General features: G+C 46.4%; 1 protein-coding gene across 4 annotated transcripts in view; it reads left to right on the forward strand.

Moving 5' to 3' along the window:
* Nucleotides 1-24,486, forward strand: part of PLS3 (plastin 3) — a 73,666-nt gene that overhangs the window by 39,193 nt on the left and 9,987 nt on the right. For all 4 annotated transcript variants that reach the window (XM_081180464.1, XM_081180465.1, XM_081180467.1 and 1 more), the window contains 8 exons: nucleotides 7,267-7,369; nucleotides 13,879-13,967; nucleotides 15,202-15,365; nucleotides 16,951-17,080; nucleotides 18,708-18,840; nucleotides 21,459-21,540; nucleotides 22,989-23,154; nucleotides 24,238-24,380. In XM_081180464.1, coding sequence (XP_081036590.1) covers nucleotides 13,895-13,967; nucleotides 15,202-15,365; nucleotides 16,951-17,080; nucleotides 18,708-18,840; nucleotides 21,459-21,540; nucleotides 22,989-23,154; nucleotides 24,238-24,380 — 891 coding nt within the window. In that variant the 5' untranslated portion in view covers nucleotides 7,267-7,369; nucleotides 13,879-13,894. The remainder of the gene's footprint in view (nucleotides 1-7,266; nucleotides 7,370-13,878; nucleotides 13,968-15,201; nucleotides 15,366-16,950; nucleotides 17,081-18,707; nucleotides 18,841-21,458; nucleotides 21,541-22,988; nucleotides 23,155-24,237; nucleotides 24,381-24,486) is intronic.

A 24,486-nucleotide genomic window follows, 5' to 3' on the forward strand; every position in this document is an offset into this window, starting at 1 on the left:
ATCTTTAAAGATCAATTTTGGTGCTAGAGTCTCCTTTGCATAAATCACTACTCCTCTTTTTTTTACCTTATCTGATGAGATAAATTCTTGGCCTAGTCTCTTGTTGATTAATACTCTCCTATGGAGCCTAGTCACATGCGTTTCTTGAAGGCAAATAATGTCTAATTGTTCTTTTCTCAAAATATGAAAAATCTTTTTCCTTCTTTCGGGAGAATTTGCGCCATTAATGTTCCAACTGAGAAGCTGTAGAGACATCTTGGACTAATTATTTACCTGCTGGGGTGTCTCCTTTTTCGTTTTTTTCTGGAGGTGGAACCGGATTCAATCCAGGCGGAGGAGGTGGCCAGGCACCTGCTATTCCTTTCCGAAGGTCTTCCCCGTGGTCGTTTAGGAACTTTTCTTGCTCCTCTGCTGTTCTGATTCTTACCCTCACCCCTTTCAAGGTAAAAGATAATCCTTGAGGGAATTCCCACCTGTATGGGATTGTGTTGTTTCTCAGTAAGCTTGCTAGGTCTTTATATGTGGCTCTTAAGTCCAGAAGTTGTTTTGGTATATCTCTAAAAATTTCTGCCTTTTTTCCCTGGATCACCAATGGATTTTTAAAATGCAAGCCGAGTATGGTTTCTTTTTCTTGCCTAGATCTGAAAATGATCAGGCAATCTCTTGGTTTATCCTTCCTAGCCACTCTTCCTAGTCTGAAAGCGGTGACAATTTTAAAATCTTTTTCCTCTGCCACACCCCAGAATTTGGATAATTCTGTTGTCAAAAATCCAATCAAATCCTCCTTTTCTGATTCTGGAATGTTTCTAATTCTGAGGTTATTTTCCCTATTTTTCAGCTCTGCAAGGGACAGGTACACTTGTTGTTCAGTCACCTGTCTACTCAGTGGTCTAACTTCGCCTCTTAATTCCTCTATCCTCTTTTTATTTTCGTCTGCTTTTGTATTTGCTTCCTGTGCCAGTTTCCGATTTTCTGTTGCAGTCTTTTCAATATTATCTATGGCCTGAGAGTTTTTAGAAACTTGGTCTGTCAATTTGTTAATTGAGGCTGTTACCTGGTCAAGTTTAGCAGCTTGTTCATCAAACCTAAGTGCTTGTTCATCCGCTTTCTTGTTCAGTGCTGCCAACTGCTCCAATATTTCTTTAGATACGGAGTCTATCCCTCCAGCAGCCATCTCTCCAAAAGTAGGCTGTATAGCTTGTCCTTCCTGCAGGCCTGTCACAATTGGGACAGATGATCTGCGTGGCTGCACAGGCAGAGTTAATTGCAAAAGTTCAGTTTGTTTTGCTTTTTTTCTTTCTGCAGCCCTTGTTTTTGCTGTGCCACTCATTCCACAGCTGTCCCAGTATCAAGGTCAAATTGTAAATCCCATGGGAAAATTAATTCCAGAAAAAATAAACATCCGGGCAGGAAAATTCCAAGACTAGTAGCAGTTCTCAAATACTATTAAATCCACAATCCAGCAGGGGGAGCTCCCTAAAAATTAGGGAGAAGGATAGGAAATTTCCACCAAAAGTTCCCTTTACACACAAAAGAAAAATATTATCCAAAACAAGGGGGGGGAGCCCCTCTCCTTGAGCTTAAACTGCAGAGAATAAAAGTTCTTTACCAAGGTGCTTGCAACAGTTCCTTTTCCCGGTTACAAAGTAGCCCAATGTTACTTCTAACTTTGTCTACAGTTACTGCAGACCGATGTTACTTGTATCCAGTCAGACCGAGAACAGGGTTTCAAAAATTTGTAATCCACAAGGTAAAAGAAAGAGGAACATAAAATTGTCACTTATAAAACTGTTATGTCCTTTCTTTAACTTTTAATCAATCAAGGTCGAATTTGCAGATAAATTCCAACTCTTTTAAGATTCCTTTCAGCGCTTCAGCTTTAAAGGGGCTTTGCTCAATACTTTAAACAGAGCCGGGAGACTGACTTCCTTTTTAGCGTCTCCCGCTTTCAGCCAAATTTCTCCAAATTTAGTTCGTACAAAGCTTCAAATTTCCTACTCACGAGTAAGTTGTTTCAGTTCGATTGTTGAAGGAAGAAAGGTCAGCGCTGATCAGCAGCAGCCGCGCGGCTTCACTTCCGCGGAAAGAGCGATGGATCCACAGCACCGCTACCCCCTTCACGTTCCGAAACCCCTTACGGGGTCCCTTCTGCGTTTCGGGGGTCGCTCCTGGTGCCCGCCGAATCCCACGGCCACTGGCTCACTCTACCAGTGGTTTTTCTTCATGGGTCGTCGCTGTGCCGCAGCGCACGACCCTTTTCCGCGGAGCCCCTCTTCAGCAACTGAAGAGGACCGCCATTGCTGAGCGCGCCGCCTCCGGAAGTCTGACCATTATGCTTTGCTTCTGGGTTAGAGGAAAGGACACCCACAGCATAATTAATAGCCTATTTCTCCATGGTTCATGTCTATTGTCTGAATGAAACCAGCTGGGCAGGCACAGGTGGGAAAATTAATTCTGATTCCTTGGTGCCACCCCTGGCCCTTTTTGTGAGCCAGGTTCAAATGTTTAAGAACTAGCTAGAACTTCGTAAAATACTCATAATTCTGTATGCTAGTGTCAAATGTTCTGGCCTAAAGAGAGAGGCTCGCCCTGTGTAGACAGACTCTTCCTCCATGCTTGCTGTTTCTTGTAGCTCTGGCACAGCTTGAAATATCCATGGGTCATGGGCTGGCTTGTTTACAAGCAGTCATCTAATATACATTCCAGTGGTGGCTACCCAAAGGAAAAATAAATAAACATGAGTTTAAACCAGATGTTGCGAGGGTCCCCCTGCCCCAAGCACTGAGCATAGGATGGGCAACACCCAACACCCCTCTCTTGAGCACATCTCCATCTCACTTCCTGTCACCCTCAAATATGATCCTCCAGTACTTACTGTCTAGCCCTGCTTTGCCTCACACTCGATGCTTGAGGGCTTCTGCCCTGCAGGAAATGTGCTGTTGACTTCTGATAATGCCTCTTGCTTGCCTGAGGGGGAGAGAGAGAGAAGGAAGAAACTAGCCTACTAATGGCTAGAGCAGGGGTCAGCAACCTAAGGCCCATGGGCTGGAAGCGGCCCACAGAGGTCGTTTGACCGGTCCACGAGCCACCGCTGAGCCCACGCGCTGTGCTAAACCGGTGCAGCGTGGTATGGGAACTCAATTCTGCAGCACCGAAAATCATGTCTGTGCATGCGCAGATGCCGAAAATGCGCATCTGCGCAGACGCTGAAAATCATGGGTGTGCACGCTCATGGACATGCGTGATCTGGCCCAGGCAAGATAAACCTTGCTGACCCTGGGCTAGAGTGTCTGGAACTTGGAAGACTAGGGTTCAAATCCTCACTCGGCCTTGAAGCTCACTTCAAGCAGTCACTGCCTCTCAGCCTAGCCTGCCTCAGAGGGTTGTTGTGGAGATTGAACAAGGAGGAGGAGAACCACATAGGCCACCATGATCTCCTTGGTTGGGTGGGGGAAGCAGGATAGAAATGCAATAATTAAATACAGGCAGTCTTACAGTTGTTGCTCTGCCTGCTTCTGCCTCTGGCCCACTGGATGAAAAAGTCTCCACATAGCTGCCACAGGATGTGAACAGATGTGGCTTTAAGAGGGTCAGCCACAGCATGTGAAGGAGCAAAGTGAAACGTGGGGGTGCACATAGGGCACCGCCCATTGGCAGCATGCCTGTGAATATTAGTAGCTAGTTCATGTGGAAATGAAAGTGCCAGGGCTCTTAACTATGACCTGCAAATGGCGCGCGCGCGCGCGCGCACACACACACACACACAAGCATTTGACACTAGCTGAAACATTGGTGGCAGCCCATTCATCAGGTGAAGCGGATCATGCTCTAGACCAGGCAGCTGCTGCCTTTTCCCTGCTCCCTTGTCTCCTAGGCAGGGCTGCGAGTCTGGTCTTAGTCAGCATGATCTAATTGTGCCGGCTTCTCCCACAGGATTGCCCTGCCAGCTGGGCGTTCCCTGGCCTCTCCCTGGCCTCGTGGTTTACTCCCTTGTCATGGCATCCGATTGCATTCAGAAAGCAAAAGCCAACACTTAACTAATTTGAGATTAATGCTTCCCTTGAGTGAACAAATAGCAACATTGTCATCGAGACAATGTCAGCAGTCTTTTGGGTGGGTTCCCTGTAAGCACGCTTGGAAGCAAGTTCCGAGTCCTTATAACCGTGTGGCTTTTTAAAAATCAGATAGTTGCAGGTTATGTCACAGCTGCTAGGATGCTGATTTCATAGTTTCTCAGACTGCACCAGATTTAATGGATGTTGGAAAGGTGTTTTGTTAGCAGTAGCTAAACTTCTAGGCAACTCAGAGTAAAGTAGCCCACAATGGAGGTTCTTAACGCTAAGGCAGCAGGATCTGGTATGTTTTCTAGTCTGTTCTAATGTAAGTATTGGGGAGGAATTGCAGCCAGCTGGCTGGAGCACTTACTCTGCATGCAGAAAGTTCAAAGGCTCCATTGTTAGGTGATGGGCAAGAGCCTTCTCCAGGGACTCGGGCAGAACACAAGAAGTGTGGTGCAGAATCAGTCACAGGCTCATCTAGTCCAGCATCATGTTATAGTGACCAGCCAGAGAACAGCTGCCGGTCAAAGGAATCATAGAACTGTAGAGTTGGAAGGGACCACGAGGGCCATCTGGTCCCAACTCCCTGCAATGCCCAATGTGGGGCTCAAACCCACAATCCTGAGATTAAGAGTTTTCTTTACCCACTGAGCTATCCCAGGGGTGGGGGATCTCTGGCTCTGAGAGCCACTCCTGAGTTTTTGTGAACCACTTTGAGCCTAGACCTATTTGTAGAAAATGCAGTAGATTAATTAATTGACTATGGCTCTGACTGTGCTGCTGAGTCTGCATGCCGTTCGTTTGCCCTAATCTAACAAGTGTTAGAAAGCAAGAAGAATGTGTAAACTCTTTTAAGGGAGTTTGGCTAGAGCAGAGAATGGAAGTGTTGAACAGGGAAAAGGAAGCGCAAAGATGATGGAATAAAACACGGAGGGTGTGGATGAAAAAATGCAGAAGGAGAGATGCTCTTGAGCTGTGGAACTGAGCCATAGCTCTGTTGCAGAGCACATTTCTTGCATGCAGAAGGTCCCAGGTTCAATGCTCAGCATCTCTGGGTGAGGCTGGGGGAGACCCCTCTGAATCCTTGGAGAACTGCCGTCTGTCAGTGCAGACACTACTGAGCTACATGGACCATTGGCAGCTTCCAAGAGTGCCTGTCCATCACCACCCAAAATGATGGGAATCACAGAATTGCAAGTTGGAAGGGACCCAGAGGGCCATCTTGTAGTTCAGTTTCCTGCAGTGCAGGAATCCTTCCCACAGCTATCCCTGGGAGGGCGTGAACCACAAACCTTCTGGTTAACACTGACCCATTGTACCACCGGGGGGTAATAGTGCTGCAGCACTTGGGAAATGTTTTGACCTGAAGGGAACTGAAGGGAGAAGCAGAATCCAAACCTGCATATGTGTCTCTTGCAGGACCAGGTGTGCACAAAGAGCCCCCGAAAGTAGCAACTCAACCAGTTAACACAGTGATTCCCAAACCTTTCCCCGTAAACCTGGTTCTATAAACTCATTCCCAGTGCCCCCTACCCTACCCTGTAAAAAACATTCTTCAGAATAGCAGTTTGCACAACCTGCTAAGTGCAAGAGGAAAACAGAAAAGCCAAAACAGTAACAATTAATTGCACATTGATTCAGAATCCAATTAAAACTATTTCATTTAATTAATTCAGCAGATATGATCCAGTGACACCAGCTTTTCAAAGTCTGATAGTCATTGACACCTCCAGCCCCCCTCTGCTGCCCACTTGCCTCCCCTAGGTAATTCCCCCTTCCTGCTCCCCCCGGGGGGGGGGCATTGCTTTGGGAACCACTAAGTTAGAAGGTTGAAGGACCCTTTCATCAGCTCTCCACCCCTGCAATCTTGTCCTGCAAGATCTCTTCTCTCTTTAAATAAGTTTTAAGGAACACTATAGCCAGTTAACTTCAGAATTATCTTTCAGCAACAAACAGAGCCTCTGACACGGAAGGAATTTGATAAACAAGGAAGTAAATTAATCCTTCAGGCTTTGAAGGGACGATGGCAAAAAAAGAGGAGGAGATATTTAATCTGAAAACACCCTCCTCTCCTCTTACTGAGCTTATTGGGATGGGTGGTAGGAGCCAGCCCCATGAATAGAGGATCTTTCCCATCTGATGTCTCCTTCACACATTAACTTTTGCTTCCTGAGGGGAAATATTCAGCTGCATTCCCACCAAACATTTAAAGCAACACCCTGTCACTCTAGTTTAAATGAATATGGCTTCCCCCAGAGAATCCTGGGAAGTCCAGTTTGTGAAGGGTACTGAGAATTGCTAGGAGACTTCTATTCCCCTTCTAGAGCTACGGTTTCCAAAGTTACCTGTGAAGAAGGGTTGGTTGTTAAACCACTCTGAGAATTGTTTAGGCGAGCCCATCAAGGCATGTAGAAATCTGACATTTGTTTTAAGCTGGTTTTTAGCTTTTATTTTAATTATTTTTGAATGTTGCAAAATGTTGTTTTAAAATGTTTCCTGGATGGAGATTTTATATATATATATATGGTGTTTTACCTTTCACAAAATGTTTTGAGGTTACAACTGAGCAGTATATGTAAATTTTGAGAAATAAGCCAATAAAGTAGTGGAAAGGGAAGTTGGAATGATTCCATCACAGCCAGAAAAGTTTGGGGACTTTCCTGTGTTCACATGTAAATGAAGAGCCCCTGCATCAACTGGGAGCTTCCCTGTGACACAAGATTTGTGGGACTTGGAACTGAGGGGAGCCAATGCTTTGTTGCACCAATGATGCTCTCTGTGGTCTGCATGTGATGGATGAATACAGGATACTAGGGGCTCTCCCCTATCGACTTTGCTGCTGCTTCCTGCAGAGGAATCCTCTGCCATGTGGAAGTGGAGTTTCTCTCTCAAACAGGTTTCAGAAAGGGGTTCGGTGGCTCATAAAACTATTCTGCTCTGCCTAGAGCTGAAAACTGACCCTTGAACCCACATCCCAATTGCTGCATCCTCTAAGCAGGCCTCTGTGGCGCCTCTGGGTGGGGGGACGACTCCTCCAGAGCCTCTTTTCTTCCATTTTAAAACAGCAGAAGTGGTTTTATTAGTGCTCTCTGCTTTCAGAAACAGGAGCTGACCTCACTCTCTCCGTGTTTAATAGAGTCAACGAAGCATTACTAACCATTGCATGCATCTTTCTCTCCACCCTGCCCCTCTTTCTGTCCCCCAACAGGACTTGAAAAGCCAACAGCAGTGATTTCCACTTGGTGTCTGCTGTGATTTTACTGTGTTCCTGGCTCAGAGGGCGACCGCCCCCCACGCAAGACAATATATAGGTAAGGCGAACCATGTGGTGCTTTAACTTATTTGTATATTTATCACAGCGGTTCTCCAAGGAGGAGGAAGAGGCCATGGCAATGCCTGCTTTTCTTCCTCCCACCTCACATTCTGCATCCTCACAACAAATCCTGCTTAGAGAAACTCAGAAACTGTATCGCTGGGTTCAAATTCCTGGAAAATGGGGATATGAATTAGGCATGAGGACTGTTGCTCTGCCTTCACTGTTGGAGGCAGCCATGCTTCTGAACACCAGTTGCCGGAAAACACAGGTGACGAGAGGGCTCTTGTGTGCCAATCCTGCTTGTGGGCTTTTCCCATTGGCACCCCTGGTCGGCCCCTGTGAGAACAGGATGCTGGACTAGATGGGCCAATGACTTGAATCCAGCAGGGCCCTTTTTTCTTTCTTAGTCTTGACATTCTAACTGAACCACGTGCTGGGGCTTGCCTTTCCAGTTTTCCCCCTCTTGCTTTTCCCTGATAAAGGTTGCTTTCATTTCCCAACATGGGTGTAAACAAGGGTGCACCAGAAGTAACTCTAGCTCACACTAGTAGCATTGTGTGGTTGGCCTGTTGAGACATGAGAGCTGCATCAGCCAGTGAGGCTTGCTCACAACGATCTCTTCACACCAGCAAATGGGAACGCCGGTTCCAGTTGCGGCTGAAGTCTTCCTGTGCTCTGCTCACCTGCAGTTTCTCCCCACCTTCTCCAGTCCCTCCCCCTGGGTGCTGCTCCTTAACCTGTGTTTAAACTGTGGGTGTGTTCCTCAGGTTTTTAGCAGTTGGCGAAATAAAACCTCAGCTATTGACTCATTCACTTCCATTAGTCAGTTTAAATGATGTGTGGACTTAAAACAGCCAGTCCCTGAGGTGAATTGATGCATCCAGACCAGGAGACACTTGGTCAGGACTGTTACGCATCTGAATTAGAGCCAGCCAAGGTTGGCTGATGTTTAGGTTTTGTTGTTGTTGTTGTTGCATGGCTATTCTGTTGCATGTAGGCAGGTGCTCTCAGCCTTTGCCCAGTGCTGGAGAGTGAGGAGTGGCAGAATATGGAAAACACTTTCTCATTCCCTTTTTCTTTTCCTCTTGCAACTATTGTGTAGTGATTTGCCTTCACTACAGCACTGTGTGTGTGTATGTGTGTATTATATAAAGGTAAAGGGACCCCTGACAATTAAGTCCAGTCGCGGACGATTCTGGGGTCACGGTGCTCATCTCGCTTTACTGGCCAAGGGAGCCAACGTTTGTCCGCAGGCAGCTTCCGGGTCATGCAGCCAGCATAACTAAGCCGCTTCTGGCGAACCAGGGCAGCGCACAGAAACGCCATTTACCTTCCCACAGGAGCAGAACCTATTTATCTACTTGCACTTGACGTGCTTTTTGAACTGCCCTAGGCTCAGTGGTTTAGATCACAGCGCCACCCGCGCCCTGTGTATTTTATATATATGTGTATATTTTGAACCACTTCTCCATTGATGCCAGGAAATCCCCAAAGATCCTGTAGGCATGGGGAAAATCCCTTTCTAACTGGGTTTTGGCTTGAGCTGGAAGAACTGAGACAACTTTTGTGTGTGTGATTGCACAGAAGCAGCTGTCTATTCCAGTCATCATTGGAGGAGAAAGGAACTGTAGAAGAACCTGCTGGATCAGGCCAATGGCCCGCCTTGTCCAGTACTCTGTTCTCAGTTGCCTTTGGAAGCTGACAAGAAGGACATGAGTGCAACAGTGCTCTCCTCACTTGTGATTCCCAGCAACTGGTATTCAGAAGCATGGAGGTGGAACATATGCGTCAGGGTTATTAGCCATTGAGAGCTTTATCCTCTATGAATTGGACTAATCCTCTTTTAGAACTATCCAAGGTGGTGGCCATAGCAGTCTCTTGTGGGTGTGAGTTCCACAGTCTAACTTTGAACAGCATGGAAAAGTACCCTTTTCACATCTGTCCTGAATCTTCAAACATGCAGCTTCCTTGGATGTCAACAAGTCCTAGTATAGGGGAGAGGGAGAACAACTTTTCTCTATCCACTATCTCCATTCCATGCATAATTTTTACTTGCTGCTATCACGCCCCCTCTTAAACTTGCCTTTTCTCTTAAGTAAAAAACCCCAAATGCCTTTCCTCGTAAACCACATAAGCTGGAGCTGGGGAAGGGCTGCAGCTCAGGGGCAGAGCGTCTGCCTTGCATACAGAAGGTCCCACATTCAGTCTCCAATGGCATCTCCAGGTAGGGCTGGAAGAGAACCCTGCCTGAAACCTTGCAGATCCGCGGCCAGTCAGTGGAGACCAGTGTCTCCCAAACTTGCTGTTTATGGACTACAGTTCACATCATCCCTGACCACTGATCCTGCTAGCTAGGAGTGATGGGAGTTGTAGTCCAACAAAGACCCAAGTTTGGGAAACCCTGCCCAAGATCATTTGGAAGGCCATTGCCCGCTTGGTGGGAGGTGAGAACTTAAGAAGAGTCCACCCAGTCTGGCACCCTTTCTGACAGTGGCCACCTAGGTGCCTGTGGGAAGCAGGACCCCAGTGCACCAGCCCCCTCCCCAACTTCTGTTTCTGAGCAGCTGGAACTCAGAGGCATAGTGCCTTCAGCAGCGGGAGTGGAACACAGCCATTGTGGCTAGTAGTCACTAGTAGCCTTATGCTCCCTCCCCTTTGTTTTTATGGAATTACGGTGATGGACAGGCAAGCAGGCTGGCCTTGCTCTATTCAGCTGACCTCTGTGTGTTCCCAGTGCAGAGCTCAGTGTGTCCTGATTGCAAAAGGTGAAAACTGCAAAGCTTAGCAGAATAAAAGCTTTTGTTCAGCAAACAGGGGGAAGAGGGAGTGTTTTGTTCCACTCCTTCTTTCTTGACAGATCCTAAACTGAGCATCAGGCTTCAAAATATATATAGGGATAGTAAGGGCTGGAATGAGGATTGCTAGTGTGGTACCCAGAGGTGCACCTGCCTGGGCCCTGTGTTTTCTGTGCCCTTCAGAGGTTTTTTGATTTGCAGATGTGCCACCTGGCCATAAAAGATGGGCAAGCCCTGGGTCAGAAGGTTAATAAATTCAAGGCTGCTTCCACCACCTCAGCACCAAGGCAGGTGTCCCTATCACCAGCTCATCCATGCCATGTGTTTGGCACAAACTGAGAGCAGGAGAGATTGCAGACTGCATTCAGGCCACGGTGCCTCACAGTGATGGATCCCTGAAGCACATGAGCCAAGCTTCATGCCATGCCCACCATGTTTTACCTACCCTGGTCAACTGCAGTGATCTGGGGCTGGATGGAGTAGAGAATTGCTTCCTGGCACTCAATGGCAGCAGCCAGACTCTGGGCAGGAAGTAAATAAAGGTCACCCCAAATATCAGAGGTAGGGAAGCTGCATCTAAGCAGTGGACCAGGACATTTCCACCCTCCACCACTTGTGGGCCAGGTCTGGCAGGTGGTTGGAGCCAGTAACCTAGCGCTGCTCAAGATGCTGCTTCTCCAGATCCCACAATTAGCCAGTATTTTGGGTCTTCAGAAACTGCTTTCAAGCTCACAGAGTGTTTTTCTTGGGGTTTTGAAGGCATCACTGACCAACAGATTGGCGGTGGCAGGCAACCTCCTTGGGGCTCAGACAGGGTTTTACCTCTGCCGCACCTGGTGCCATGTGTGACACAGGACATGGCATATATAATTATTGGGCTGGAAAGGGGCACTGAGCGTGCCATGTTTATTTAACCTTTTCTTGTTTTCTGCCTTCTCCCCCACAACCCTTGTGAAAATGGATTCTTAAGCACACAGAATAAAAAAACAACAACAAAGCACCAAACCTCAGCAAATGTTTGCAACCCCAGACAAACAGGGCCTCCAGACATCTCCATCACCTGGAAGCACATGCTGAAGCCTCTAGCTTGGAACAGCAAGTGGGGCCTATTGAGACGCTCTGCAAACAGAGGCAGGGGGAATGTTCATTGGTGCCAGTTCAAACAAAGGATCCTGGCAGGTGGCCACCTTTAGCCACACAACAAAACACTCTGCTTTGATTCATTTCACAGCACGCTCTTTCCTCTCCTGAGTGGTACCAGGCAGCCCATATTCACCTGAAAACACACAATCCTTTTTTATTATTATTAAATTTAGGAGTGGGCAGCCTTAGGGCCAGGGCACAAATGTGACCCTCTCTTTGGCCCTTGGAATTCTTCCCCAGACCACAGCCCTTCATTGCTCTTTGCTATGTACTCTCCTTGAGTGCTTTTGCCTGGTTGGAAATATGGCCTTGAACTCTGATCATGCCTCTTGCTCACCTGGCTGTGTAGAAAGTACCCTCCTGTGCACAGGTAAAATCTGCCAATTTTCCCCTCTAGTCCCTCCCACCATTGTCCTGTGACCTTTGGGAAGTTGCCCCAAAGGAAATGCAGCCCTTCAGCTGAAGCGGGTTCCCCACCCCAATTTACTTATTTATTTGTTACATTTCCAAGAATATGCACACTGTGTATAACTTGTTCTGCACCATAATCAAAGAATTATAACCCCACTGAGCACTGCACAGTTAATTGCCATCACTTGGAATTTTACTGTGTTATTATCACAGCCTTAGTGGAAAACGCTGTTTTGAATAATGCTTTTTATAAGATAGGGCAGTGAGCACTTGGGGAGGAGTTTATGGAACCAAGGATGTGGTGGCATAAAAAAGTTTGAGAACCATTGATTTGCAAGTTTTGTTTTAAACATTTCCGTCCTAGATTTATGGTCTCCTGTTCTTATTACACCGAGACCGAGACCACGACACCTAAACCAGTTAAGAGTAAAGAAGCTACCCAGCATGCTGTCAGTGATAATAAGCCAAAACTTTGGTTCTGCGTGAGCCTTGAGGAAACACTCTCCCCAAAACCAGACTGCGAATAAATCACACATGGAAGCATCCTGGCTGGCAGTATTAATGCAGTACATTGAGGCTTGGAGGTACCTAAAGAGCTTCCTCCTTGATACTGTTCAGGGTACGGCATCGTTCCTTTGCAAAACCCGTGAGCTTGCGAGATCTTCTCCAAGCCAAATTAGGAGATTTCAGGTCTGCTTGTTGATTGACTTGGATAATAAGAATCTGGGATGGGATATATACACCAGCCTTAATAAGAATCTGGGATGGGATATATACACCAGCCTTAATAAGAATCTGGGATGGGATATATACACCAGCCTTCCCCAACCTGTTGCCCTCCAGATGTTTCAGGATGGTGGGATTTGTAATCCAAAATGTCTGGAGAATGCCAAGTTGTGGGGAGGGGTTGTAGACAGAAAACATGTTGTTGTTGTTTAGTCGTTTAGTCGTGTCCGACTTTCGTGACCCCCTGGACCAGAGCACGCCAGGCACTCCTGTCTTCCACTGCCTCCCGCAGTTTGGTCAGACTCATGTTTGTAGCTTCGAGAACACTGTCCCACCATCTCGTCCTCTGTCGTCCCCTTCTTGTGCCCTCCATCTTTCCCAGCATCAGGGTCTTTTCCAGGGAGTCTTCTCTTCTCATGAGGTGGCCAAAGTATTGGAGCCTCAGCTTCACGATCTGTCCTTCCAGTGAGCACTCAGGCTTGATTTCCTTCAGAATGGAGAGGTTTGATCTTCTTGCAGTCCATGGGACTCTCAAGAGTCTCCTCCAGCACCATAATGACAGTAAACATGGCAGAGTTTAATTAAGGCAGATAACAGGACAGCATGTTCATTGAGAATCCCTTTTATTTTGTAATAAGAACACGAGACCATAAATCTAAACACTTTGTTGAGTAAAATTTTATTATTGGGAACAGAATCAATATCTTCAGTGTCCTTTATTAGAATAGCTATAATAATCTTGCCTTTTTATTTTTCCACCCCTCCATGTTTTCTATAATATCCACTTTCTTCTTCTGTATAATTGTTTGATTTACACTTTCTCTCTTACTAACCTTGTTGAGATACTCATAGAATTATAGAATCACAGAACTGTAGAGTTCTAGCCCAGCCTTCCTGCAGTGCCGGAATCTCAGTTAAAGCATCCATGACAAGTTGACATCCAACCTCTGCTTAAAAACCTCCAAGGAAGGAGAGGCCACCACCCTCCGAGGGAGTCTCTTCCATGGTCTAACAGCTCTTAATGTCAGAAAGTTCTTCCTGGAATCTCCTTTCTTGTAACTTGTAGCCATTGGTTCGAGTCCTGCCTTCCAGAGCAGGAGAATTTGTCTATAAGTCTTTTAGAGCCATCCAGGGTGCCTTCGGTGCTTCTTCTGGCGGGAGCGAATTCTTCGGTTTAACAGGCAGCCACAGTGTGCCCTGTTCTCAAAAGTAAACAGGGGGATGGTTAGATATTGATAGCATTAATGGCTTAGCTAGCACACTGCTCTCTCATGCCTGGAGAAATCCCACTGGAGGAGTAGCAGACACAGCAGCCCATTTTCTGTTGCAGTCTGTTCAGAAAGGAGGGATTTCAAAACTAGACTGGTGCTCCTGATTTTATTCAGTGTTCCTGCTTCTCTTCCCCCTCCCCCCTCCCTTTCCCTTGCAGGTGCTTGTTTTAATGCATGAAAATGGCCAGCACTACACAGATATCCAAAGATGAGCTAGAAGAACTCAGGGAGGCCTTTGCCAAAGTCGGTGAGTGTCTATTATGGCTTACAACACCATGAATTATGCATCCGGGTGTCAGGAGTGGGTGCCTCTGCTCTGGGAGCAGCAAACTGGATCCCAAACACTCTCCAGCGTGGTGTCTCTGTGTGCCAGGTTTGTTCGTGCTTCCCCCTAGTGGGTGATCTTAGCCAAGCAGCCAGATAATATGTAGAACAGAGCCAAAAGTCTGAACTGAAAGGAACCAGTGCTATTTAAATGATCATAAAAAGAAAGATATATTTATTGAAATGTATTCAATAATAATAATAATAATAATTTGTTATTTAAACGCCTCCCCCCCGATCTGGGCAGCTCCCAACAGAATTAAAAGCACATGAGGGTGTGATCCAGCATCATCCTGTATTTTCCCCGCAACATTAACCCAACATAGCAGAAGCAGTGTTTCCTTCCAAGTAGACCTGGGTTGGTCGTGAGATCTGCAATGGAAGCCTTGCTACTGCTTTAATGCCGCCCTCGTGAGATTCATGGGGGTGGGGGCATGAGAGGGGCTTCTCTGCGGCACTCCCCAAGCTGCAAATTGCCTTGCTTTTCTAAGGAGCCTGTGGCCTCAGCATGGGATGTGCTTTGGAAGTCAGGTTAATAAGCACCTTTTGGGGAGATGGAAGATAAGATCAGGCTGTCCCTCCCATTGCAATGTTGCTTTGATTTCTGTTTGCTGTTTATTCGGTTTCATGGTGTTTATGTATTACTTGGTTTCCTTTCTGCGTTGAGCCGTATGTAGCCTCACCCTGGGACCACATGGTGAAGCACAGGCTACAAATGCATGCTTATATATGAGTATGTACACCTGCTTTCCCCTTTTTATGGGATGCACTCCTTAGTGGGGCGCACCTGTCTCCATCATTATGAACTCCCAGGAGTCATTTGAAAACTTTCCTGTTTACCCAGACATTTGATGGCTAAGAAATACAGTTCCTGGCAACCCCAGGATCACTGGATGATAACTGTTTTTAGAATGTTTTAACGGTTTAAGAATGTTTTTTAAATAAATACCTAATTAAATAAATGTGGGTGTTGTGGGCTCATTTGAGAGCAAGGGCAGAATACAAATTCAGTAAGCAAGCAAGCAAGCAAGCAAATGAATGAATGAATAAATCTATATTTTGTGACTTAGAAGCAGCTTAGAACAACCTAATATCAAACAATAAAACTCCACAATATTTTTCTCACAAGCCTTGTGTTTTTTTCTTTTGCATTAAAGATCTCAACAGCAATGGATTCATCTGTGATTATGAATTGCACGAACTCTTCAAAGAAGCCAACCTTCCCCTTCCTGGATACAAAGTGAGGGAGATCATCCAGAAGCTGATGATAGATGGGGACAAGAACAAAGATGGGAAGATCAGCTTTGAAGAGTTTGTTTACGTAAGTATCTAAAAAAACTCCCTCCTGCTAGTCCTCTGTGTCTCTTCCAGTCGTAGAACCTCGGTGCCTGCTTCTGTTGCAAGGCAGCCAGACTTTTATCTGTGATGGTAAGGGGGCATTGTGCCACACACAGCAGAGCTGAATGGACTGATATGAAATTTGGCAAGGTTTAAGAATTTTATTCCACTTCTTAAAGGCCTTGAAACCTCTGGGCTTCTTTTCCCCAAACAACAATGCCATCCACCCCCAAGACCACTTGGGAAAACTTGAGGGAATCTCAAAAGCAGTTTGTGGTGAGGTATTTTGGCAGTCGGGGGCTCTGCTATCCAAAGACAAAAATCTCCCCAGACTTCCTCCAGCCCTTTGACTCCTTTAGGTGTTCTAGTTGATTCTGATCTAATAGCATGCAAGGTGTTTACATGCTGTGCTTTGGAGCTGCACCAACAAGCGCAGAAGACTTGGATCATCCGATCTTTCAGGAGAGGTGAATTTGCAGCTCACCACATGTTGCTGAACTACTGTCCCCACCCCCATCCCTGATGTTTTTCTGTGCTGGCCCTGGCTGATGGGAGCTAGAATCTAACAAGATCTGGAGGGCTGCTGGTTCTCCAATCCTGATCTCCGTTCTCCAAGTGCCAAGAGAGCACCACTGAGGCATAAGAGAGTACTATCAGCAAGTTGTATAGAATCATAGAATTATTGTTGGAAGGGGCCGTGTGGGTCATCTAGTCTATCCCCCTGCAATGTAGGAATATTTTGCCTGTTGTGGGACTTGACCCCAGATTAAGAGTCTCATTCTCTACCAACTGCGCTAGTTTGTGGAAGCTCCCAAAGTTTGTAGAAGTACCATGAAATATTTAGGGGTGGGACCCTTGTGGGTGGGGGGTGGGGAGACTCAAAAAAACAGCCCAATGCAGACTTTGTTCAGTGGTCATGAAATGCTCACTGTTTGTTTGTTTGATGGATGGGGTATCATAAACCATGTTCCAAGTGCACTAAAATGGAGTACAGTCATACCTTGGGTTGAAGTAGCTTCGGGTTGCGCTCCATGGCAACCCGGAAGTGATGGAGCGTGTTACTTCTGGGTTTCGCCGCTCGCTCATGTGCAGACACTCAAAGTGACATCACGCGCATGTGCGGAAGCAGGAAAACACAACCCGTAGACACGCAGTCACATCTTACGTTTACTTCAGGATGCGAAAAGGGCTCCGGAACGGATCCCGTTCCTATCCAGAGGTACCAGTGTAGCTGGAATCCTGAACAGAAAAGACACTGGAAAATGTTTTGTCTTGTGAGCGGGTTCTCACTGAGGTGGCAAACCCAGGTTGTGGTTGCAGCGTTTGAAACGTCTATTGAGGGTTTTCCAGGATTGGGTCTCCTTCATGCTGAGCATTCTGCTTCACATACACCTGGATCCCCATTTCCTACCTGCTGAAACTCCGTATTATTGAGGTTGGGTTTGGCAAAGCGCACAACCACAATCAGCCTCCAAGCTTCAAGTCTGGCATGGTCACCTCAGGTACAGACTTAATATGTCGCCAAGAGCCAGGCCTATCACTGACTGCACGTGTTTTTATTTGCGCAGATCTTCCAGGAGGTGAAAAGCAGTGACATCGCCAAGACTTTCAGAAAAGCCATCAACAGAAAAGAAGGCATTTGCGCTATCGGTGGGACATCTGAGCTCTCCAGCGAAGGCACCCAGCACTCCTACTCAGGTAGCCCCTGAAATAATCTTTTGGACTAAGTTGAAATACATTCCTGCATCCTATGCTACTGAGGTTTATTTTCTCTGCCTCTTTTTTGTGCCCTTGAGGTGTAAATTGGGTGCAGAGACAGCACTCCTAGGAAGACCCCATCAGTTATTTTCAGGCACCACCTCAATTACCTCCATGCTGGTGATGCAAATCCCTAGCTCCAGCTGCATCCTGGGACCCATGTGCTCTGGCTGAAATGATGCACGGAGTCACACACCATAGCAGTGTGGTGTAGCAGTTAGCATGTTGGGACTAGTACATTGGAGACCAGGGTTCAAATCCCCACTCAGCCATGCAGCTCACTGGGTGACCCTGGGGGCCAGGCCCTGCCTCTCAGCCTAACCTACCTCGCAGGGTGGTTGTGGTGATTAAATAAGGAGGGGAAGAACCATGTATCCCATCCTGAGCTCCTTGGGGGGAGAAACTAGGATCTAAGTGCAACAATTAAACAATTGCCCGGCAACAGATACTTAGGGGTGCTATTGCCACCTATTGTGGAAGCAGATCATCGCTGTCATGGTGAGTGGTCCTCTTTTAAAGCTATCTAGATTGGTGGCCATCACTGCCTCCTGTGGGAGGGAGTTCCATAGTTTAACAAGGTTCCTTTGGTCTGTCCTGAATCTTCCAACATTCAGCTGTCTTGGGTGTAACCAATGTGGTGCCCTGTAGCTCCTATTCTTCTGACCCTTGGCCAAGCTGGCTGGGACTGATGGGAGTTGGAGTCCAACAACACCTGGAGGCCACCAGGTTCCCCAGCTTTGCCATAAGCTATTACTGGAATGCACTCCCTGTTGGGTGTGAGATTCCAAGGAGGCCTCGTGGAGCCAGGGATCTCACTGGGCCTTCTTCACCCAGTCATGCTCTCTCGGCCTAACCCAGCTTGTCTCCCTGTGTTTTTGTGAGGATGAAAGAGAGAGCCATCCCATCAGTGATCTGTCGTAGAAACGTGAAGGCTAAATAAATAAACAGAGGGTGGAACGGATCAAAACTCAAGAATTCAGTTTGCAGTCATGGTTCCCAAAGTGATTGGTAGCGCTCCCTGGTGGGCAGTAAGATCAGCTGGAGGTGTACTATGGGGGATTTGACCCTAGATACCACTGGATCAAAGTTCAGTTTCGTGGAATTAATTAAATGAATCAATTTAATTGTATTCCGAGTCAATGTGCAATTAAGCATTACTGTTTTGAATTTATCTCCACGGCCTCAGTGGGTCTTGGAAGCTGCTTTGTGAATAATTCTTTATCAAAGATAGGGTGCACTGGGGAGGAGTTTTATCTGAACAGTTCAGATGGTCTCTGCGTATGTGACACAGTTAAAAGTTGTGCAGATTTGTGGGAGGCCTATAGTTAATTGCTTGAGCCCCAGGTGTTGTTTGGTGTTTCATTGTGGAACACACAAACACCAAGGCCATGAACCTCCTATGGGTCAGCCCCCAGCTTCTGCAGTATCTAAAGTGATTAGATGTGGGTGGGGGGAGCCTGTCCCAGGGTTTTCTGGTGCCTGATGATGCACCGAGTCCTCTTGTTTTGCTTGCCACCTGTGTGAACCCTAAACATACAATGAACTTGACAGTCTCCTTCTTCTTCAGAGGAAGAAAAATATGCCTTTGTGAACTGGATAAACAAGGCTTTGGAAAACGATCCGGACTGCAAGCATGTCATTCCAATGAACCCAAATACAGACGATCTCTTCAAAGCCGTTGCAGATGGGATTGTGCTGTGGTGAGTTTTTTCTTTGGAGGGCTTTTGTTCTCTGGAGTTATGGATGCAATTAGAAAGGTGCAGAAAGGGGGAAATGGTAATCTCCAGTTAAGTGACATTTCCTGTCGATGTTTTAGATTGTCACACCTCACATGGGTTCATTTGATATCACACTTCCCTCCAATAATTTTATTTTATTTTTTGCTCTTTAGTCTTTATTCCATTATGTTTTCAGAGAGCTCAGGGTGATGTACATATTATTAACCATTCATTTAAAGGATTTTTTATCCCACTCTTCAATCAAAAAACTCCCCCAGAGCAGCTTATCAATTGCAACTTTAAATAGCAAAATGAACCAAAAAATCAGTCTGTATAATTTAATGGCACAAAAGGAAAGTGAATTTGGAGTGAGATGGAAATAAGGAAACTCGGGTACAAGTTCTTAGTTACCAGCTGGGATGGAAAAGCTCAAGGAGAGGTCAGTGTTCAGAGAGGTCAAGGAGAGGTCAGTGTTCCAGTGGAAGTGTGGACTCTCACATACTAAAGCACACATGATTTTATTCTTTAAAAAAGGAGGTCAGGCTGAGAAAGACTGATTGACACAGCTAATTGGGGATTTGAACCTGAGTCTCCCCCTGCAGCACTGACTGCTCCCCATTGACTTAGCATATAGCACCAGTGGCAATGTTGAAACCAACTCTTGTAACTCTGTATGTTAGCTCTTCCCTCCTGTCTAAAGTTCACAGTGTATGGTTTAGGGTGTCCTGTTGGGTATTGTGTATGTGCTATAGAAGTTCAGCCAAGTGGCTAAGCTCACCACAGGAAGAAAAAAACTGTGTAGCAGAGATTGCTTTTACTTGGCCTACACAAACACCTGCACAAAATATGCACACACTATTTAAAGCTGCTACAGTAAATTTTCTCTTTCTGAGCCCAGAGGGGTTCTTTGCTTGCCACTTCCTTGCAGAATCCACAAGGCAAAGGCAAAATCTAGTTGCTAACAAAGTTCTGCAACTTCCAGAGTTCTCAGAGTCCAGAGGTTCTGAGTCTAGAGGTCTTGCATGTTGTCCGACGTCTGTCAGACGAACCCTTTAGAACGTCTTCCACATTTTCACAGGCTTGTTCCAACAACCTCCACATTTCCCACAGATTCTCCTTCACTCCCCAGCACTGCAGCTTGAGTCCTTTTCTGCCCTGTGCCTAGTGGTAGTTGGCCCAGCAACAGAGACAGTCACAAGATGCCTCAGCTGCACATGGGCAAAATAACATTTCTGCCAACTCATGGAGAGCAAACCCCATGGTCGTCCCCCCCAGTTTCCTTAACACTTTCCTTATTCCCTGATTAAAAGTACATGATTTAAGCCTTAAGTATATGGCTTGGGTCCAGTCCACCTGAAAGATCCTTTCTTCATATACGAACCTACGTGGATGCCAAGATCCTTTGTTGATCACCCTCTCTTCATCCCATCAACTTCAGAGTAGCAGTTTATTCATTATTTCTTCATTACATTTGTATCTTACCTTTCCTCCAAAGAGCCCAAGTGGCGTACCTAGTTCTCCCTGCTCTTCTTTTCATCTGCACAACAGCCCTGTGAGGTAGGTTAGGCTGAGAGGCAGGGACTGGCCTAAGGTCACCCAGGGAGCTTCATGTCTGAATAAGGTCTCCCACATCTTGGTCTCGCTGGTGGTGATGCGAGAGAGCCATTTGTGTGGTCGTTGCCATATTGTGGAATTCCCTCCCAAGAGAGGCTAGCTCCCTCCTTGGTAACTCTTCCTGCGGCAGCCTATATGACCTTCCTATTCAAACAGACCTTTTGAAATGGAAGTGCAGACTATTCTGATCTCTGGGATGCTGTCAGGGCAAATTGCATTTTAATCGCTGGTTCTGAATTCATCCTGTTGAGGTTTTTTTAAAAAATGTTTTTAACTGGTTTGTTTTATAACTTAGTAGTTATAAAGTCGTTTAACAATTGTTGGAAGCTGCCTTGAATCCCAACTTAGGAGAAAGGCAGGATATAAATACTGATACTAATTCTAATACTAATACTGTATTCCCCTCTGTCCAGCCTCTACCTGCAGCCATCAATGGGAAGCACAAGAAAGAAGCCAGCATTTTAAATTCCAGGCTTCTCTCTCATTCATTTCACAGGCCTCATTCAAGCGATTTTGACAAGCCACCTGTCAGTCATGTGGCATCATAAGGATGTGTGGTTGCTGGTTGTGTGGCCCCATCCACCTGCCCAGTTTGGTTTGCAAGGCCAGTCCTGGTAAGAATCCAGGACATGGAGCAAAAAAGTCTCTGCTTTTAAGGGTAACTTTGCTAAAAATAATTTAGATCACAGGAGGAGAAACCTTTCCCCCCCGAAAATTAAACCTCTTCACTGATCTGCTTTGGGCAGAAAAACAGCTGCTTATAAGTTCACATATATTAATGAAGAATTTGTTTTTTAAAATCCCTTGCTTCTTTGAGCAACATTGCAGTAATATTGCACTAATATTATTTAGAGGAGTTATTCTGCAAATGCCGTTTAATCTTGCCCTGCACCTTTTCACAGAATTCCCCCCCTCCTCTCGCATGAGTGCATAGACCCTGACTAATCTAAGTTTGAATCTTGTTCTCCCCTGCTTCTTTCCGCCAGTAAAATGATCAACCTTTCTGTTCCTGACACAATTGATGAAAGAGCGATCAACAAGAAAAAGCTAACACCATTCATAATTCAGGTAGGGAATCCTCCTCCAACTGGCTTTCTTTCCCCCCTCACTTCCCCAGTGGGTTAAAATAATGCTGGAGTTGTTCATTGACCCAAGGGGGATGAGGGGTTTTTTGCTTTTAATTATTGAAGGGGCCTCTTGTTCTGTGCTTTTGTTTTATATCAAAAAGTAAAAAGGTAAAGGGACCCCTGACCATTAAGTCCAGTCGCGGACGACTCATCCCGCTTTACTGGCCAAGGGAGCAGGCATACAGCTTCCGGGTCATGTGACCAGCAGAACTAAGCCGCTTCTGGTGCACGGAAACGCCGTTGACCTTCCTGCCAGAGCGGTACCTATTTATCTACTTGCACTTTGACGTGCTTTCGAACTGCTAGGTTTGAAGTAGCTGCCTGTAAATATTAATATAGGTTAAAGAACAGGTGAAAAAAACCACCACTGGGTTCGAAGCTTATTAAATGGAAATGCATTGTAGCAACAGCGTTTGGGGAGCAATTTTTGCTTTGAGCCCTACCCCCCCCAAAAAACCCCAACACCTGTTGGATTTGTTTCTGTTTTTCCCGTATCAGGGCCCCAAAACCTAATTCAACAGGCAGAAAAAAGCTTTAACTGCAGTATTTAATGTTGCTTTCAATGAAACAACATTAAATGTTAAGGAACGCTATATAGCTCAGTGCTGGAACATCTGTTTTGCACACAGAAGTTACCCAGGTTTGGTCCCTAGCATCTTCAAGGTAAAACTTAGAAAGACTCCTCAGAGAGCTTCTGCCAGTCAGTGTAGACAACACTGAGCTAAATGGACCCAATGGCTTGACTCTGTATAAGGCAGCTTCCTGTGCTCCTGCAGTTTGCTAGCATAGGGTTCAAGATCAACAAGACAGGATTTTTAAAAACAACAACAATGGTCTAACATTTTCATTTGAACCACTGCACAAATAGCCCCTTTGTGGGGAAAGGCAGTGGGTAAAGGAACAGCCAGGCAATTTTGGGCTTCAGTAATTTAGCTGCAAGGGATGCGGGTGGCACTGTGGGTTAAACCACAGAGCCTTGGGCTTGCTGATCAGAAGGTCGGCGATACAAATCCCCGCTCCCATTGCTCCCATTGCTCATTCCCAGTTCCTGCCAACCTAGGAATTCGAAAGCATGTCAAAGTGCAAGTAGATAAATACGTACCGCTCTGGCAGGAAGGTAAACGGCGTTTCTGTGCGCTGCTCTGGTTCGCCAGAAGCAGCTTAGTCATGCTGGGCACATGACCCGGAAGCTGTACGTCGGCTCCCTTGGCCAATAAAGTGAGATGAGCGCCGCAACCCCAGAGTCATTCATGACTGGACCAAATGGTCAGGGGTCCCTTTACTAATTTAGATACAGTGCACCTGACCACCCATAGAGGGGACAGCTCTTAGGCAAGAGATAACGGTATGAAAGGGATCCCTTCTGACTTGAGCCCCTTCTGTCTTCAGGAAAACCTGAACTTGGCCTTGAACTCGGCCTCTGCCATTGGGTGTCATGTGGTCAACATTGGAGCAGAAGATTTGAGGGAAGGGAAGCCACATCTGGTTCTAGGGCTTCTGTGGCAGATCATCAAGATTGGCTTGTTTGCAGACATAGAACTCAGCAGAAATGAAGGTAAGCCAAAGGCTGCACTCTCTTCCCATCCGGGTGACGGACTAAGAACTACCCAGCAAAAGTCACTGCTGGACCCAGCCACCCTCTTATTTTCCTTTGAGCAGGCCAAGTTTTGCATTTTGTTGTCATCACTGCTGCTGCTGTTTTGGAAAGTGGCTGGCCCCTATTTGTGGGTGTGAGCAAGCCAGTAGGATGCCATGGTTAGAATGCTGGGGGTTTTGCCACGGTTAGGGTATCCCTAAGATATTTTAAGCTATCCAGGTGCAGTCCCCAAAACTTGCCAGGTGGGACTGAGAAATCCTCCTGCTTGAAACCCTGGAGGTCCTCTGTCAATCAGTGTAGACTAGGTCTGGAGACCCTTTCACCCTCTAGATGTCGTTGAAGGACAGCTCTCATCATCCTGGGCTGTGCTTGTTGAGGCTGATGGAAGTTGTAGTTCACAGAATCATAGCATAGTAGAATTGGTAGGGACTCCAAGGGTCCTCTAGTCCAACTTCAAGCAACACAAGGATCACCACTAAAGCATCCATGGCTGATGGCCATTCAACCTCTGCTTAACAATCTCCAAGAAGGAAAGTCCACAGCCTCTTGAAGGAGACTGAGCTAATATAGACCGATTCTACATAAGGCAGTTCCCTATGATAAATGGAGGGTCAAAGTTGTGTTTCCTGCAGAAAGTCCCAGATTCAGTCTATCACATATCCAGGTGGAGAACTCTGGATTCTGTAGTTGGGGACAGAAAGCATAGCTCAACAGTGCCAGGGAAGGGCCATAGCTCAGTGGCAGAGCACCTGATTTGCATGCAGCAGATCTCAGATTCCATCTCCAATGGCATCTCCAGGTAGGGCTGTCAATGACTCCCTGCTTGAAACTCTGGAGAGCCTCTGCCAGTCAGTGTAGGCAGTACTGAGCTAGATGGATCAAGGGCCTCATTCAGTATTAAGACAGCTTACTTCCTCCCTTAGCCAAATGTGATTATGCCCCTTTTAAATTAAGATAGCTTTGTTTGGGAGGAACGAAATGCAAACCTAGCCTCTCCCAATGGTGCCCTCCAACATCCCTGACCCCATCCTTTTGTTTCAGCCTTGGCTGCCTTGCTCCGAGATGGGGAGACTTTGGAAGACCTGATGAAGTTGTCTCCAGAGGAGCTGCTCTTGAGGTGGGCCAACTTCCACCTGGAAAATGCTGGGTGGCACAAGATCAACAACTTCAGCTCAGAGATCAAGGTATCCGTGGGGCTGGAGACAGTGGGGTGCCTTGTCTAAGCAATAAAGAAATGGGCTACAACTGATGTTCTGACTGCCTTGCAATGATCCCACCTTAAACATCTGG

Source organism: Podarcis bocagei, assembly GCF_964188305.1.
Source record: "Podarcis bocagei genome assembly, chromosome: Z".
NCBI lineage: Eukaryota > Metazoa > Chordata > Lepidosauria > Squamata > Lacertidae > Podarcis > Podarcis bocagei.